The 18,015-nt window shown below is 42.6% G+C and overlaps 1 protein-coding gene across 3 annotated transcripts in view; it reads left to right on the top strand.

The window, feature by feature from the left end:
• The window catches only part of FOXP3 (forkhead box P3), a 43,704-nt gene that overhangs the window by 8,826 nt on the left and 16,863 nt on the right, over nt 1-18,015 (top strand). Inside the window, exons 1-3 of one of the 3 annotated variants that reach the window (XM_072123564.1) lie at nt 7,925-8,035; nt 15,260-15,401; nt 15,473-15,598. In XM_072123564.1, the coding sequence (XP_071979665.1) occupies nt 15,279-15,401; nt 15,473-15,598 (249 nt within the window). In that variant the 5' untranslated portion in view covers nt 7,925-8,035; nt 15,260-15,278. Of the gene's footprint in view, nt 1-7,924; nt 8,036-15,259; nt 15,402-15,472; nt 15,599-18,015 lie in introns of those variants that run through there. The other 2 variants (XM_072123565.1, XM_072123563.1) reach the window with 2 other exon arrangements.

Below are 18,015 nucleotides of genomic sequence, written 5' to 3'. Positions count from 1 at the left end.
GTTTGCTGTCTGACAGGCTGTGGGCCCCCTCCATCCCTGGACCCGGTCGCAGTCGCACCCTCTGTGACCATGATCGTTATGCTGCTGTATCTATTTATCAATCCATCTATCTCACATCTATCAATATCATGGGCCACATTTATCACTTTTGTGCGCCTAAGTGTAGTAGTTGCGCCTAAATTCTGGCGCACTGTTTTGCCAGAATTATCACAAGCTACAACCATCTGTGATAAGGTGATTTTCTGCCTCTTATTAATCACTTTACTTTAAAGGAAACCTACCACTTGTAGTGGCAGGTTTCCGATGGCAATACCGGGCACCAGCTCAGGGTGAGCTGGTGCCGGAGCTTATTTTAGTTAGTGTTTTAAACCGCGGTATCGCGGTTTAAAACACTTTTTAAACGCTATAGCCGGCGCAGGCAGGTACGCGCTCGGCGCTTACCATGCGCGCGGCTCTCATTCACTTCCTATGTAGCCGCGCGCACGGTAAGCGCCAAGCGCGTACCTGCCTGCGCCGGCTATAGCGTTTAAAAAGTGTTTTAAACCGCGATACCGCGGTTTAAAACACTAACTAAAATAAGCTCCGGCACCAGCTCACCCTGAGCTGGTGCCCGGTATTGCCATCGGAAACCTGCCACTACAAGTGGTAGGTTTCCTTTAACACAGTTTAGGCGCAATGTTAGATTCGGGCTCTTACATGTGATCCTGCTACAAGCTCCTCTCTGCTTCTCCCACAGCCCAGAATGAAAATAACACTCACAGCAGCACCCAGGTGTGTGACACCCTGCACCCAGTGACCTCCTCAGCAGGGGCTTCTCCTGGAGGGGATCCCCCAGTGCTGGCCTCTTGCTGCACCCCTGTAATTCTGCACAATATCCCCCTCAGACACTGTGCAGAATTACATGGGGGACACTTGTTTGTAGTATCTGCAAACTTCTGCAAACTTGTGCAAACGTCTCTTCTCTCTTGCTTTGAGCTCAGGTTTTGCAGAATATTTTGTAAATAGAAGTGATGAACTGTAAATAGAGTCTGCAGCTCCTGTCTGCAGTGTATCTAATGTATCTATTATATGTTCCAGTGTCTGGCTGAGCTCTGCTGCTAGAAATGAGCTCTTCTGCAAAGGGGCTCAGTGCTTTCTTCTCAGATAACGCCACCTTCGAGCTGGAGTGTTTTTGCGCCCGTTTTTGCGCCTAAATGAAACCGTTGCAAGTGATGAATATCATTAGGCGCAGCAAAACATCTGGATTGGTAAAATAGATGAGGGAAAGCTGCTTATTTGTGCTGCGCGGCTAGTTTGGCGTTTAATCGCGCAAAAACGGTGCGCCTGAATGAAAAGGCGCAAAAACAACAGAAAAAACGAGTGATAAATGTGGCCCATTATCTTTATAGCTCCTATATTTATCTATTTTATATTTATCGATTACCATATTTACATTTTTCTCTATTTATTCAAATTCAAATCTATTAAAATCTATCTATCTACCTACTCTATCTACCTACTTTATCTATCTATGTATTTAATATCAAACCTATCTCCCCTATCCGTCTACTTACATACTCTCCAGTTGCAGATAGATACCATTGATGCACAGGGGCCCAGTATATAAAGGGGTGCGCTGTCACCCTATTGCAGTTTTTTTCAGTCTGTTAGCTGAGAAATGTATTAGCTTTCATATATTTATACAATCTTATCTAACAAGTACTAATAGATTGGACAGTGCTCCATGATTAGATATGGGATAACAAGGGTTATCTATCCCTTTCCCTTCTATATCTAATATAATACCATTTATCTTGCCCATGGTGTATGATGCACATTCATCTTTTGGAGATATTTTTTTTTTCTTTCTTTTCTATGTTGGTGCATGTTAAATGGTAAAGTTGAGAGTAGATATTAGTAAATAGATGAGGCTTAAAGGGAACCTGTCAGTCTTTGTATATACCAGTATTTCCCATAGTATACCAATTCTTGAGCATATTTTTACTATAACCATGTGTTGTGCTCTTCCTCTGTTATTCCTCCTAGAAATTTATGAATAAAATTCCAACTGGGTGTTACTATTGCTTTGACAAGTGGGTGTGTCCCTTCCCTATCACTGCCATTGGCCATTACCCACTTGTCTATTTATTCATGCATCCTCAAGGACATCATTATACTAAGTGCAGGGACATAGGGGGCACTATGTCCCTGCACTTATTTCATGTTTAGATATGTATATATTATATATGTGGTTTTTTTTAAGATTTTTAAAGATTTGTATATACTGTTTGTATAAGTGTGCAAATGTTTATGTTTGTGTATAAAAGTATTTAAATGTGTGTATGAATATATAAATGATGCTTAGATGCTAGCAGATGTCAGAACAATCGTATATCGATGACTGAGCATCAGAAACTTTAAGGCCTCATTCACATGGCCACAACGGGGGCCGTTATTTGGTCACATGGTTTGTGACCAGATCACGGCCCCCATGGATTTCAATAGCTCCCGGGCACGGTGCATCACCACACCGTGACCGCGTCCGCGCCGCAAAGTATAAGACTTGCTCTATACTTTGCCAGATATTCAGTGTGGCCGCTCTTCTGCCTATGGAGGGAGGTGGGGTGACTTTGTAGGGGTTATCATGGTAGTCTTAATCCACCCCTGTTTTTCCCCAGCTCCACATTCCTGGAAAAAACATTTAAGTGAAATCTACCATTTGTTTTTATTCATTGTGAAACCAAACATACCTTGAGAATGCTGTAGCGACACTGAGGCAGAAACATATCTTGTTTAATCCCTGAACTGAGTGGTTTTTCTCAAATAACTATTATAAAATTAAAGACCATGGGAGAGCTGGGTGCAGACTGGCTTTCATACATCAAAGAGCTGCCAGAAGTGTCCAGACAGGACTAATCAACCTGTCTGGATGGTGCAGCTATTGATTACTTCTGCCTGTCAGGGATAACACAGTGATGACATATTCTCGGCTTATGCTGGGCAGGACAAGGGTGGAGCAGTGCATAATTAGGGTGAGGAAAGCAACGCGGCAGCCACAGGAGCGGCAGAGCCTCATTATCATAATTTTATAATTGTTTTTTTTTCAGCAAAACCACTCAGTTCAGTGATTAAACAAGATATGTTTCTGCATCAGTGTAGCTACAGCATTCTCAAGGTACGTTTGCTTCATAATGCATCAAATCAAATGGTAGATTTCCTTTAAAGCTCCAATTTGAACCCTCATTTAATATTGTATCCCCCCCAGAATAATACTAATATTAGAAACTCCAAATCACATCTGTTCAACTGTGCATAAAGTTTTGTGTTCATATTTTATAAGCATAAATATTGAGAGATAATAACTTTTATTGGAACAAAGGAGAGCGCTTCACAGAATAGATAGTGATTTCCCAGGTACAGTCAGACGCTCGCAGGCCGGTGCGCACCCCAGCGCAGTGACATTGGGAGAGCGAGTTGGCCCTGTCCGCAGCGTCTGACATATAACACGGGTATCCGATTTCTCGCTGTGTTTTGAAGTGCACTCCCTGTTGGTGGTGAGCCACAAGACATATACTCTGTGAGAAGAGCAGCTTGGCATGCCATCAATCGAATGGAGCAGAGGCAGACAGCCCTTCACTACATGCCTTACTTTGAGCTGGTAATCCCATTCCAAAAAACAGGTGCAGAAGCTGATCCCGCTCCAGACTAGCTTCAGTCAAAGGAAAACAAACAAGGCACAGCAATACATGACAGCTGTCCCTCCTTTCCAACTAGAGGACACTACATTAGTGACAAGGTGGCAAAAAAAGCCAAAGACCTCTGCCATCATTCCTTCTTGGGGGTCTCATCACTTCAACAACTTTCCAATGTAGCATAAAGGATGTCGGCCATTGAAACTTACGTAGAGATCCATGGATTTTTGGCAGGTCATTAAGATTGGTATTTATTGGGAAGTGCAAGCTCTATACTCTTGCTTCCATTAACTTGTTTAGAAGCCAACATAAAAAGTTAGGTGCCTGTTAGGGACATTGGCTCGATGGCTTCGATGGACATTGGCTTTGGGATAACCTTAAGGTGCATAAAAAATGTATTCTAAAACAATCCGTACCTATGCTCATACATCTATATTGCCTACCATGGGTTGTGGGGGGCTATATATGTCTTTCAAGTCTCACTTTCATTGAAAGTTTTGTTGGTTTTATACCCTATGTCAGTGATGGCGAACCTTTTAGAGACAGAGTGCTCAACCTACAACCAAAACCTACTTTTATGTCACAAAGTGCCAATGTGACAATTTAAGCAGTAACCTATTGATCTCTGCTGTATCACAGGTTTCAATCGTATTGGTGTCCAGAGACCGACAATACAATAGAAAAAAGATGGAGAAATTTGGATTGTAGCTTTCTTTCAGGGTTCCCTGAAGAGGAAGAATCAGGGGACCCAGAGCAGGAGCCATCTCTGTCTGCACCTTCTCGCTTCTTGTGTAGTCCTGGCAGCCAAGGAGGTGTCGCTTTAAAATAGCACTGAGCATAGCACGTCCATGGTTGTCTTGGACCTCAGGAGGAAGCCTTGAATCACGTCTTCAAATTCTGTGCTGGGGTGAAGGCCTGGGTGCCCACAGAAAATGCTACGTGTGCCTGCGCTGGCACCCGTGCCATAGGTTCGCCACCACTGCCCTATGTGAGAACCTATGCAGTACCACCATAAATGGACTACTAATAATGGGGACTGAAGGTCCTAAAACGACAGGTCCTTATAGACAACAACTTAATGGCAAAGACACTTTCGTCTATGAAGGGTCTATGAAGGGTCTTCAGTAGCCCCTGTCTCTTATATCATGTGCATATGTGACAGTGGGTATAGTTTAAACTCACTGTCAGTAGGACATAATTCGAGTCACAATTTCAGGACATAACTTGAGTCACAATTTCTGTAAGAAACTTTGGATCCGACCCTGATAATATTACTTAAAGTTACATACCCGCACTAGACACCTCACTTACAGACGCACTTACACTTGTGTTATGCAAGTGCTGGTGACTTCACAGCCAAGTCCTAAGTGTCTGGAATGAAGAAGAAGAAGGCAGCACCGGGGTCGGCAGAGTTAATTACCATTCCCCGTGTCTTTGTTTCCTTTTATACATATTTTCCATTTGCTTTGGAGCCTATAAATACTCGGTGCTTCAGATTTCTCTGGCACGGAGTAGGTGGCTTGATAGAATACGCATTGTTTACCCTGTAAACAGTTTGCAACCCATTGGTAGAGATGAAATAACTGAAGAATAATTGGAGAATTATCCCCCAAAAATATATTTTTAGCACTTTTCATGCAGATTTGTATGTGCTACATAATAAGACTGAACCATTCCAGCAGTAAATTATAGTTTGTGGGCTTTGTAGTAAAATCGGGGTCAGAGGGATGAATGCAGAACATTACGGAGCACGTCAGTGATACCCCACCATCATATTGTTAGCGACTTGGTGATTTATGATCTTTCTGCTTCCTGTGTCTCTTCTTTGCAAAGTTCAATTAATTTAAGTGATGATCTTGACTTTGTTGTAAAGTTTTAGAACAGGGAATTAAATAAAAAGGGACTGCCTTATACAATGTATTGCTATTTAAGCCACATCTTGTCACCTTTGACACCCCAACTATACAAAGTAGGGGCCTGATGAATTCACTATTTAGCATCCTCTCTGGAGTACCAAATGCCAATTTACAAATTAGAGTCTATAAACTTCATCCCCTGGCAGGTAACTACCCAAAAAGGGACGTAACGGGGTGCACATGGTCTGGTCGCATCCAAGGCCCAATAGGCTTAGAGGGTCCATAAGTTAACACTTTCCCATATGAGTAGACTAGTAACTATAAACCATACACTATATTTAGGGACCCGGCACAGACTTTGCACTGGGGCTTATTAGCTGCAAGTTACACCACTGTGCCCAATGTACCCCTCATCCTGGCCTTTGCAGTACTTGACCCGATTTCTCTGCTGATATGAAGAACCAATGGATTTGGAGCTTGATGTATTTTTTTTTTAAAAGTATTTATTTTTGCAGTTTTTGAATTTTTATACAAACATAATAAACAAAACCAGAAATCAAGATTGTCTGTCACATATTTCCTTCCCCCCAATACAGGATTATTATACAACAGCCATGGTAACAGTCAGGTTCTTACTGCGTTTCAAAACTACCTGAGGGATATTACACAGTAGATAACAGCAGGATACTGCAGCCAGACATCTTGATACAACACAAATAACTATTGACACAGGGACAATCAGTCACACACACACACATACCAGCACGCTCAGTCTCCTTCATCATGGAGAGGAATATAAATCACATGTGATTATAAGGCTGTATGGGGAGTCGCGCACCATCTGGACCAGATGCGGTCAAACTTCTGGGGACACTTCCTGTTGGTATACAGGGACCGGTAGTGGGGAATGACACTATTAATGAGTAGTATCCATCTTTTTAATGGAGGGGGCTCCTGGTCCTTCCAGGTCATCACCACCACTTTTCGGGCGGAGCTTGATGTATATACTTTAGAAGTATCTGTCAGAACCATTATCCACAATGTATTAAAAAGAGGAAAATATAAAGTTATTTTTGACGGGCTTCAAGTAGACCCCCAACACAGGTACCAATATTACCACCATACATATAGTGGTAGGTACTGGTTGGATACCAGTAATAAATGTAGTGACTTGTATCTTAAAAGTGACTATTATATACATATACTGTAGATGTTTTTACTACTATTATTATTGAAATCAAAAGTGAATATAATCAATGCTGGATGATTTCCGCTCTGAAGCTTTCACCATGGTGAATGCAGCTATAAGTTAGATTGTAGAACAGTATTAGTTCTAGGTAAGTCATGCAATCTATTTAGAATGTAGTTTAATTTTATTACTGACGTGAGGATGGCCACCAGGGGTAGATGATAATGTTTCCCAAGTCCTCTCTTCCTATAGCATAAGTAGGATCCCTGCAGGACATACTTTCATGTTCTTCCACCTCTCTTTCTATATTTCTCCAACATCAGACAATGTGCAGCCTGGTTCACAATGTGTGATCTACATCTGCCACCTAGTGTCTGCAGTGCACACACTCCATATTATCTTGCGTTATGGTTAGCACCAGCTAAGAATATTTCTGTTAATTAATATAAGAAGTACCCATGGATACCTGGGGAAAACATACAAACTCTTTATACAGATACTTTAGATATATCTGATGCGTAACTCCAAATTGTGTGATGCCGGGCACAGCACCAAATGGATCTGCTATATAGCAAGGTGATGGTACCACCATACAGAGCTATGCTGCCTACAATGGAGGGGTATATAAGGCATATATGCCCACGACTGTAGTGTGTATTGTGGCCATCACCAGCAAAGGATAAAACATCAATTAGACGCCTGTAGTATAGTGCCACCTGGTGTTCAACGTGTGTGGCAGTATGTACAGCTTTCTAATACACTAGGTCATGATGGACACACATGCTCAGTCACTCTCCCCACAGCCAGGTCTAGCGCAGGAGCAGTAGAAAACTGCAGCGACGTCTAAAGAGTTAAGGATTTTTGAAGGTGGGGAGTGATTTAGGGATTTATAAATAATTCCTTTTAGATTTGTAGAATACTTTAACTATAATTTTACCCTTTCTTATCTACGGTAAAATTGTTACAAAATTTTTTTGTATTGTTCATGGTAATGTCAGACGGTTCCTCCTTACAAAGGTTACAGAGAGATGTAGTTTTAGGAGTCTCTTTTATCTCTCTCATTCATAAAGAGTCACAGGAAGGGAAGCGGCAGATACAGACACATCCCACGTTGGCTTCATTTCCTGTAAAAACCGAGTTCAGACAAGACAAACCCAAAGACGTTATTAGAAATGTGCAGAGCAGCAGACGTAGCAGTCACAATGGAAATGTGCTCTATGCTGGGGGAGGGGAGTTTCCATGGAAAGTCACTTTTTAGATCTCTTTGTAGTAGAAGGCACAGTTGTCTGGAGACAGGTGGCAATGTCCACAGTGGATGGGTAAGTTTCATGCCATTGCGCCATGATGTATTAACGGGAGACACGAGGGACATGTTCATCATCACATTGATTAACATACATGCTTGTCATTAGGGGACTGATAAATATTCGGCCCATGTTAGGGGTGGTGGAGTGAAAGTGTAAGACAAAAAAAATCCTGCACCAAGAAGGAGATGTTGGAATGGAATGAAACTTTGTGTTACTGTAGTGGTGATATGTTATTACAATATTAGAATGAAGAAGACGAGGCTTTAAGAGACGGTTGTATACAAGACAAGATACGGTTAAGGCAAAAAAGTTTCAGTATGTTATTCTGTGGGACATTGACCCCCGATGTTGCAGCCAGGCCTGTGAATCCTACACACTTGTATGTTAGCAGCAGATCCCATAAATACCCAATTGGCAATAAATTTTACTAGGCAGACCAAGCAAATGTTGGTATCGTCATTCATGACTTACCCTCCACGGGGGTGGGGAGCATTATCGACTTTTGCATGGATTGATTCCCCAGATCATCACACCAGCAGTCACTGGTCACTCATCAAAAGTGGGATGGAGACAACCACAAGGCCCCTATATAGAAACCAAATTATCCAATTCCAGATAGAACCTGAATGTGTTTCTAAAGGCAATGCAGTTGTAGTCCATAACAGTCCAGGTTTTTGTATATCATTACATTCCAGCAAAAGTGAGGGTGGTTGGCTGTCAATGGAAGGACATATGGTTGTAATGGCACCAAGTGTACTTCTACTAAGTACTTCTACTAAGCACCTCCAAATGGTCAAGGTAGAGAGAGAAGGGTAGAATAAAGGTGACACTGGTGGTCAGTCTGGGCCATCTTGAGCCTCTCGAGCAATTCCACCATTGAACCTAGGACCTCCTAACATATTGGTCATAATTACAACTGGTGAGCAATTACTTGAAATGACCATCTTGCTTTTCTCAATCAAGTTAAGTTTAGATGTTTTTGAGTGTGTCTGGAGGCAGGTCTAAGAGTCATTCATCATTCACGAAGAGGTACAATAATTGAAAGTACAAACAATGGCGGTACAATCCTAATACAATTAATATGACCTAATTATTAGGAATAAACTTAGTATATTACTCAAATGTATGTAATGGGTTGAATGTTTTTTTTAACCTGTTCATTCCTTTCTATCCACGTTATAAGCAGGGAGTTGGTAAGCCAAACCTCCAACTCCAACTCCTCAATTTCGAGATCTTCGACTCTGACTCCAGCTCCACCAAAATGGTCACCGACTCCACAACTTTGACTCCTAAGTCCTGTTTTCCTGGTCCCTCTAGCAGTCCTGAGATAAATGCAGGCATTCCTTCCCAGTAACTTATTCTTCTGATCTATAGCAGAGGAGCTTCACTCCTGAGCATGTACACAAAGTGCAGTCACAGTCATAATTAACCCCTTAAGGACGCAGCCTGTTTGCAGGTTAAGGCTCGCAACTTTTTTTTGAAATTTGACCAGTGTCTCTTCCTGTGGTAATAACTTTTGAACGCTGTTACTTATCAAAGCGATTCTGAGATTGTTTTTTCCCCACATGTTGTACTTCATTTTAGTGGTAAATTTTGGCTGATAAGTTTTGCGTTTATTTACAAAAAAAAGAAAAAAATGATGAATTTTTAGAAAAATTTGCCATTTTCGAAATTCTAAATCACCGCGTTTTCAGGCAGATAGATTTACCACCTAAATAACTTGCAGAATAACATTTCCCATTTGTCTACTTTACATTTTCATAATTTTTGAAATGTTTGGATAATTTATTTTGACGTCACACGGCCTACAAATCGAATAGCGATTTTCCGTATTTTCGGAATTGACTATTTTGGGGATAAATACTGTTTGAAATCAAATTTTACATATTTAGCAACAAAACCCCCTATATAACCAACCCATTTTCAAATCTGCACCCCTCAAACTATCAGAAACAGCTTTTACAAAGATTGTTAACCCCTTGAGATCTTCATAGTAATTGAATCAAAATGGCGGTGAAATTTAGAAATTTCAAATTTATCAAATTTTGTCGGTTATACGTTCATTTAGCCCTAAAATTTACACATTTCCAAAAGATAAAAAGAGAAAACTCACCATAAAATTTGTTCTACAATTTCTCCTGAGTGCAGCGACACCCCACACGTGGCCGTTACTTGTGTTATGGGGGCACAGTGAGGCGCAGAAGGGAAGGAGCACCCTGCAGCTGCCAGGATTTTAGTTTTCTGGTTGCCCCCTTTTGAAGGCTATAAAATTTTCGCTTTTCTGTTATTTGGGCCATGTGACGGCATTTTTTTTGCGGGACGAGATGCTTTTTCCAGTGTTACCATTTTGGGGTTGGTATCACCTATTGTTGAAAATTTTGGAACTTTTTTTGAGGTCATGAGTAGAAAAGCATCAATTCTGTACTGGATTTTTAACTTTTTTTTTTTCCGTGTTCACCGTATATCCTAATAATCCTGTTATCTTTATTCTATGGGTCGATACGATTACGGGGATACCAGACATGAATATTTTTTCTTATGTTTTACTAAATTTGCCAAATAAAACCCTAATGTGGGGAAAAATCTATCATTTTTGCATCGCCGTCTTCCAAGTGGCATAACATTGTTACGTTTTTGGCTACAGAGCTGGTTGATGGCTTGTTTTTTGCGGGACATGTTGTTCTTTGCAACAATATCATTCTGGAGTACATATGTTTTGTTGATCACTTTTTATTGCATTTTTAGTGGGATATAATAGGTAAAAATCATAATTTTTGGCGGGTTTTTGACGTTTTTTTTTTACGGCGTTCATCATATGGGTTCAATAGTTATTTAGTTTTATTCTATGGATTGTTACGGACGCGGTGATACTATATATGTGGGGTTTGTGTTATGATTTAGACTTTTTTGAGCGTTATATGTCTCTTTATATGTTTTCTGGCTTATGGGCATTTTTAGTGATTTATAAAGTAATTTTTTATTGAAAAACCTTTTTTTTTACATTTTTTTACTTGATCCACCATGGGATATGAACAAGCAATCATCTGATTGCTTGTTCTTGATAATACTCTGCAATACTAATGTATTGCAGGGTATTATCAGTGCCAGCCTATGCAGATGCATAGGCTGACACTTTGCCTTTAAGATGACGTCACAGACGCCATCTTAAAGGTAAACCCTCCAGGCTTCTCTGGGGTCCCGATCGGACCCCAGAGGAGCCAAAACAGCGATCGCCCCCCCCGAAAACGGTGCGGGGGGGGCCGATCGTGGGGTAAAGACCCCCAGAAGGCATGTTAAATGCCCCGGTCGCGTTGACCGCGGCATTTAACGGGTTAAACACCCGCGATCGGAGCCCACTCCGACCGCGGGTGTTAGCCGGGGATGTCAGCGGTAGATTACCGCTGAAATCCTGCGGCTAGCGATGCCGGTTCGGCTCCTATACAGCGCTGAACCGGCATCGTCTCTGCGCCGTAGCTGTACTGCGCTGAGCGCTAATCGCGGGACTCAGCGCAGTACAGCTACGGCGCAGAGCGCTAAGGTGTTAATAATAATTCCTTTATTTATATAGCGCACACAGATTATGCAGCTATACACAGAGCATCTCAACTTCATGGGGGGATGAGGGGAACACAAGCCGCACCACATGCAGCCTGTCAAGCTATGAGTTGCGGTCTGCACCCTGCTGACAGTCAGTGTCCAACCAGCACTTCCATAACTGATTTTACATAACTGATGGGAGAGGTTGAGGCCGGGTAATGGTGAGTGCAGCTGAGAAGTTCTCACTGCTCCAGTGTCCTCTCCTGCCTTTGCACTGTGTGTCCTGACTCCTGACACTAGTTGTATGCATCAGGATCAGGACCCAGAGCAGAGCTTCCCCAGGAGAAGACCCAGGAGTGGTAAGTACTTGTCAGCTGTACTGTACTGCTCCCGGGACCTCACTTGGGGCAGTTCTGCACTAGGTCCCCATGCGGCTACAAACAAGCAGCATGGACACAAAGCAGAGCAGCTCATGGAGGAGAGAAGGAGCTGCAGTGTGGTGTAAGGAGGAGAAGAAGAGCCAGGAAAGGAGAGCATTTTTTTCTTGTCTGTTTTGGGGCCTAAAGTATTATTAGTTGTATGCTCTGGGGGTCTACAGTATTGTCTTCTATGCAGTTTCCACTATTATTGTCTGCTATGGGATCTCCGGTATTTGCCTACTCTGGGGGTCTCTCTAGTATTTATCTGCTCTGGGAGTTTCCAGTATGTGTCTGCCCTGCGGGTCTCCAGTATTTTAAGCCTGCTATGTGGTCTCCAGTACTATTATTATCTGCTCTGGGGTCTGCATTATTATTGTCTGCTCTAAATGCAGTATTTGGTTTCTTGGGTGGTATTTATTGCTGCACTGTGATAGTTATAATTTCTAGGGTGCCGGTTAAAGTTGAGCAATATGACAGTATGGCCCTTGAAGCAATAAATGTTGCTCACCTTTGGCCTAAATCCTAAGATCGGGAATAGAACAGACATTTAAAGGAAATTTTTGCATTTTTATAAGTTATTATATGTTTCTGTAGTCAGAGTTGGTCACAACTCCGGCGCCAACCAAAATTTTCACCGACTCAGACTCCAACTCCACGATTCCGAATCCACAGCCCTGGTTACAAGCAACATCATGGGGGAGCTGGGGCCCACCGGAGGATCCTTGGGTCATCTGGTGGGCCGGTCCGACGCTATGCAGGAGTAATGAATGATTTATTGAATTTTTTTCACAATACAAAAAATATAACAATAATGATGCAATATATTACAAACCCTAATTAATACGTACAAAGTGCAAGAGAAATTCTATAATATTGCACACATTAATATACTTCCTTATAACCCATAGCACCCCAGAGTCGCCAATCGGGGAGAGAAAGAGATAAAATATAAATATATATATGTATATATATATATATATATATATATATATATATATATATATATACACACTCACCGGCCACTTTATTAAGTACACCATGCTATTAACGGGTTGGACGTCCTTTTGCCTTCAGAACTGCCTCAATTCTTCGTGGCATAGATTCAACAAGGTGCTGGAAGCATTCCTCAGAGATTTTGGTCCATATTGACATGATTGCATCACACAGTTGCCGCAAATTTGTCGGCTGCACATGAATGATGCGAATCTCCCGTTCCACCACATCCCAAAGATGCTCTATTGGATTGAGATCTGGTGACTGTGGAGGCCATTTGAGTACAGTGACCTCATAGTCATGTTCAAGAAACCAGTCTGAGATGATTCCAGCTTTATGACATGGCGCATTATCCTGCTGAAAGTAGCCATCAGATGTTACAGGGTACATTGTGCTCATAAAGGGATGGACATGGTCAGCAACAATACTCAGGTAGGCTGTGGCGTTGTACCAAGGGGCCCAAAGAGTGCCAAGAAAATATTCCCCACACCATGACACCACCACCACCAGCCTGAACCGTTGATACAAGGCAGGATGGATCCATGCTTTCATGTTGTTGACGCCAAATTCTGACCCTACCATCCGAATGTCGCAGCAGAAATCGAGACTCATCAGACCAGGCAACGTTTTTCCAATCTTCTACTGTCCAATTTCGATGAGCTTGTGCAAATTGTAGCCTCAGTTTCCTGTTCTTAGCTGAAAGGAGTGGCACCCGGTGTGGTCTTCTGCTGCTGTAGCCCATCTGCCTCAAAGTTTGACGTACTGTGCGTTCAGCGATGCTCTTCTGCCTACCTTGGTTGTAACGGGTGGCGATTTGAGTCACTGTTGCCTTTCTATCAGCTCGAACCAGTCTGCCCATTCTCCTCTGACCTCTGGCATCAACAAGGCATTTCCTCCCACAGAACTGCCGCTCACTGGATGTTTTTTCTTTTTCGGACCATTCTCTGTAAACCCTAGAGATGGTTGTGTGTGAAAATCCCAGTAGATCAGCAGTTTCTGAAATACTCAGACCAGCCCTTCTGGCACCAACAACCATGCCACGTTCAAAGGCCTCAAATCACCTTTCTTCCCCATACTGATGCTCGGTTTGAACTGCAGGAGATTGTCTTGACCATGTCTACATGCCTAAATGCACTGAGTTGCCGCCATGTGATTGGCTGATTAGAAATTAAGTGTTAACGAGCAGTTTTACAGGTGTACCTAATAAAGTGGCCAGTGAGTGTATATATATATATATATATATATATATATATATATATATATATAAATTATAATAAAATAAATAAAATTTTAAATAAAATTATATAAAACCGACAAGCAGACAGAAAAAAATATATATTACCTAATACGTGGTCTATTCATCCATAATTGCCAGATATCCCTTGAGGGCAATTTTCTACCTGATGTACAAATCTTCTTTTGTTCTGCTGTGATGAAAAGATCCAGTCTCATTTCCCACTCCTCAACATTTGGTGGCTGAGCAGATTTCCATTTATACATCATAATTTTCTTAGCTATCAGCAAGCCTTTCATCACATATGTGACTGCGGGCCCACTACTCCAACACATATTTTTGGATCATTAGGTAACTGACTAGAAAATAGTCTTTCGACTATGTCCCTCCAATATCTATGCAGTTTAGGGCACCTCCACATCATGTGAACCAAATCTGCATCAAACAGATGACATTTCGGTCATTTCTCATTCTTATCTGTCCTAAAACGATTCAACAATTTAGGAGCGTAATATACTGCATGAGTCAAAAAAATTTGGGATATGATATAGGACATGTTTTTAGTCACTCTTGAAATCATATTCAGAGAGTACTATGTGCAGTTTGCCTGTGTATAAAGCAGGGTGCCCCAGATTCAGGATTTCTGGCACCTATTCTTCATGAATTTGGCACCCCCTGGTGCCATTTTTTGGTGCACCTTTAACATAGGGCTTGCGACACACTTCTGTCGGACTTTACATGATAAATGTGGCGCACGGTCCGACTGAGCACCGGAACGCCCATTACAGTGCAGAATTTTGTGTCGCATCGGGTATAGGGCAGCATGCGCCACAAATGTGATTCGTACACTTCTTAAATACATGTGCGAGCAGTTTCCACATGAAATAATGTGCAAAGGTCCAACAGAAAACTAGCGCGGAGGTTTTAGTAAATCTGGGCCAATGTCTGAGCACAATTACTGGTGCTATACTGCACGGAGCTGTGCACCCCTCTGTGACCTTCAATGTATATTACACCAGTAATGTAATAAAGTTTGCTTTAACCCCTCATTAGCAGCTGATTAAAGTCCCCGATGCCGAGCTCCCAAGACAAGAATGTACAAACTTCATCTCCAGAGAGCGACTTTCCTCCAGATGGAAAAGGAAAGGGTCAGTGGAATTGCAGAAAGGCTACAGCCGGCTCACAGTTACACCAGGTAATGTTTTATTAATGATTATAAGATGTAATATAAATAATGAACAATATTAATATAATTTTTTTTTTTAGCAGCAACATCAGAGTCCTTATATCATGGTGACCCGCCATGATATAAGCCCACCAGCCGCTATCAGCTCTTCTTCGTATCTGCGGGCCCTGCTGCATGAAAATAAGCAAGCTGTGGTGATCCATCCAGTAAGTCTGAATCCACACTCCAAAGTAATAAGTAAATTAGCTAAAAAACTCACCATGAACATATGAGTCAGGGCAGTATGTCCCCACAAATGGCAATGGTCGAGGAGCTTTCCATTTGCTTTCATTTGGGAGCCCAAAGAGGGTCTGTAGCTTGAGTTACGGTGAATGCAGACGGCGATGTTTCCTGGGAAAATAGGCAAATTAGTTCTCCAATCATCCATCTAGTATACAATATACACTCACCGGCCACTTTATTAGGTACACCATGCTAGTAACGGGTTGGACCCCCTTTTGCCTTCAGAACTGCCTCAATTCTTCGTGGCATAGATTCAACAAGGTGCTGGAAGCATTCCTCAGAGATTTTGGTCCATATTGACATGATGGCATCACACAGTTGCCGCAGATTTGTCGGCTGCACATCCATGATGCGAATCTCCCGTTCCACCACATCCCAAAGATGCTCTATTGGATTGAGATCTGGTGACTGTGGAGGCCATTTGAGTACAGTGAACTCATTGTCATGTTCAAGAAACCAGTCTGAGATGATTCCAGCTTTATGACATGGCGCATTATCCTGCTGAAAGTAGCCATCAGATGTTGGGTACATTGTGGTCATAAAGGGATGGACATGGTCAGCAACAATACTCAGGTAGGCTGTGCATTGCAACGATGCTCAATTGGTACCAAGGGGCCCAAAGAGTGCCAAGAAAATATTCCCTACACCACCAGCACCAGCCCGAACCGTTGATACAAGGCAGGATGGATCCATGCTTTCATGTTGTTGACGCCAAATTCTGACCCTACCATCCGAATGTCGCAGCAGAAATCGAGACTCATCAGACCAGGCAACGTTTTTCCAATCTTCTACTGTCCAATTTCGATGAGCTTGTACAAATTGTAGCCTCAGTTTCCTGTTCTTAGCTGAAAGGAGTGGCACCCGGTGTGGTCTTCTGCTGCTGTAGCCCATCTGCCTCAAAGTTCGACGTACTGTGCGTTCAGAGATGCTCTTCTGCCTACCTTGGTTGTAACGGGTGGCGATTTGAGTCACTGTTGCCTTTCTATCAGCTCGAACCAGTCTGCCCATTCTCCTCTGACCTCTGGCATCAACAAGGCATTTCCTCCCACAGAACTGCCGCTCACTGGATGTTTTTTCTTTTTCGGACCATTCTCTGTAAACCCTAGAGATGGTTGTGCGTGAAAATCCCAGTAGATCAGCAGTTTCTGAAATACTCAGACCAGCCCTTCTGGCACCAACAACCATGCCACGTTCAAAGGCCTCAAATCACCTTTCTTCCCCATACTGATGCTCGGTTTGAACTGCAGGAGATTGTCTTGACCATGTCTACAAGCCTAAATGCACTGAGTTGCCGCCATGTGATTGGCTGATTAGAAATTAAGTGTTAACGAGTTGGACAGTTGGACAGGTGTACCTAATAAAGTGGCCGGTGAGTGTAAGTAACTAATATGTACAGCAATCTCCATCCCATTCAATAAACCCAAAAGTGATATGGCTGATACTATTGGTCAAGTTTCAAAGCTCTATAAAAAGTTGGACATTGACTGTCCTGAAACTGCTGCTAGGATAGCCGACATAGCTATTAAGTCTCCATAATATTACTTAATATTAACTGAGCTGAGATGATGAGAACTGGTTGCATTAAGGAGCTGCTCCCTCAGTGATGACGGTGTAGATGGGAGAGGTAAGCAAATGTCTAGGTCAGGGGTGTAACTAGGGCAGACAGGGCCCCATAGCAGACTCCTGAATCGGGCCCCTTACCCCGCAGAACATATACATATTTGTACACTATTAGTACATTGATACACTTACACAACCCAGTAGCTGGTGACCACATGGGAGAAGTATACAGCAGGATGTAGAGCCCTGTCGTTCTGCTGTCTCCTCCCTCTACCTGACACTTCTTATCTGACTGCTGATTCATGCTGTATACTGTGGAAGATCTGCACCGTTATATACATATTGTGCTGAAGAATGTATATAATGGTGCACATTCTCCATTCTATAGTGTCAGCTCACATGCCGGGGCCCCCTGACACTGCGGGCCCCATACTAGCCGCAATGGCTGCTACTGCTGTAGTTACGCCCCTGGTCTAGATGCTATGATGCACCTGGATGATGTGATATAATGGGGCTTATTTACTAAGGTCCCGCGGCCGCAATTTCCGCCTGGTTTTCCGACGGATTTGGACTACGCGTGGGATTTAACAAATCAAATTGTGTTGCAAGACATGCACTCACATACACCCGGAAAGAAGACGGTGAACTCCGGCGGGCCTGAGCGGTGAAGCGACAGATGCAGGATCTCGGACGCACAATCTTGATGAATCGCAGCAGACTTCATCCTCGTCGGACAACGCACCTCAGGGATCGTGCAGGGACCGGGTAAGTAAATGTGCCC

The sequence above is a fragment of the Engystomops pustulosus genome, chromosome 9 (assembly GCF_040894005.1).
Source record: "Engystomops pustulosus chromosome 9, aEngPut4.maternal, whole genome shotgun sequence".
NCBI lineage: Eukaryota > Metazoa > Chordata > Amphibia > Anura > Leptodactylidae > Engystomops > Engystomops pustulosus.
Note: the sequence above shows the minus strand (reverse complement) of the source record. Positions and strands in the feature narration are given on the sequence as shown.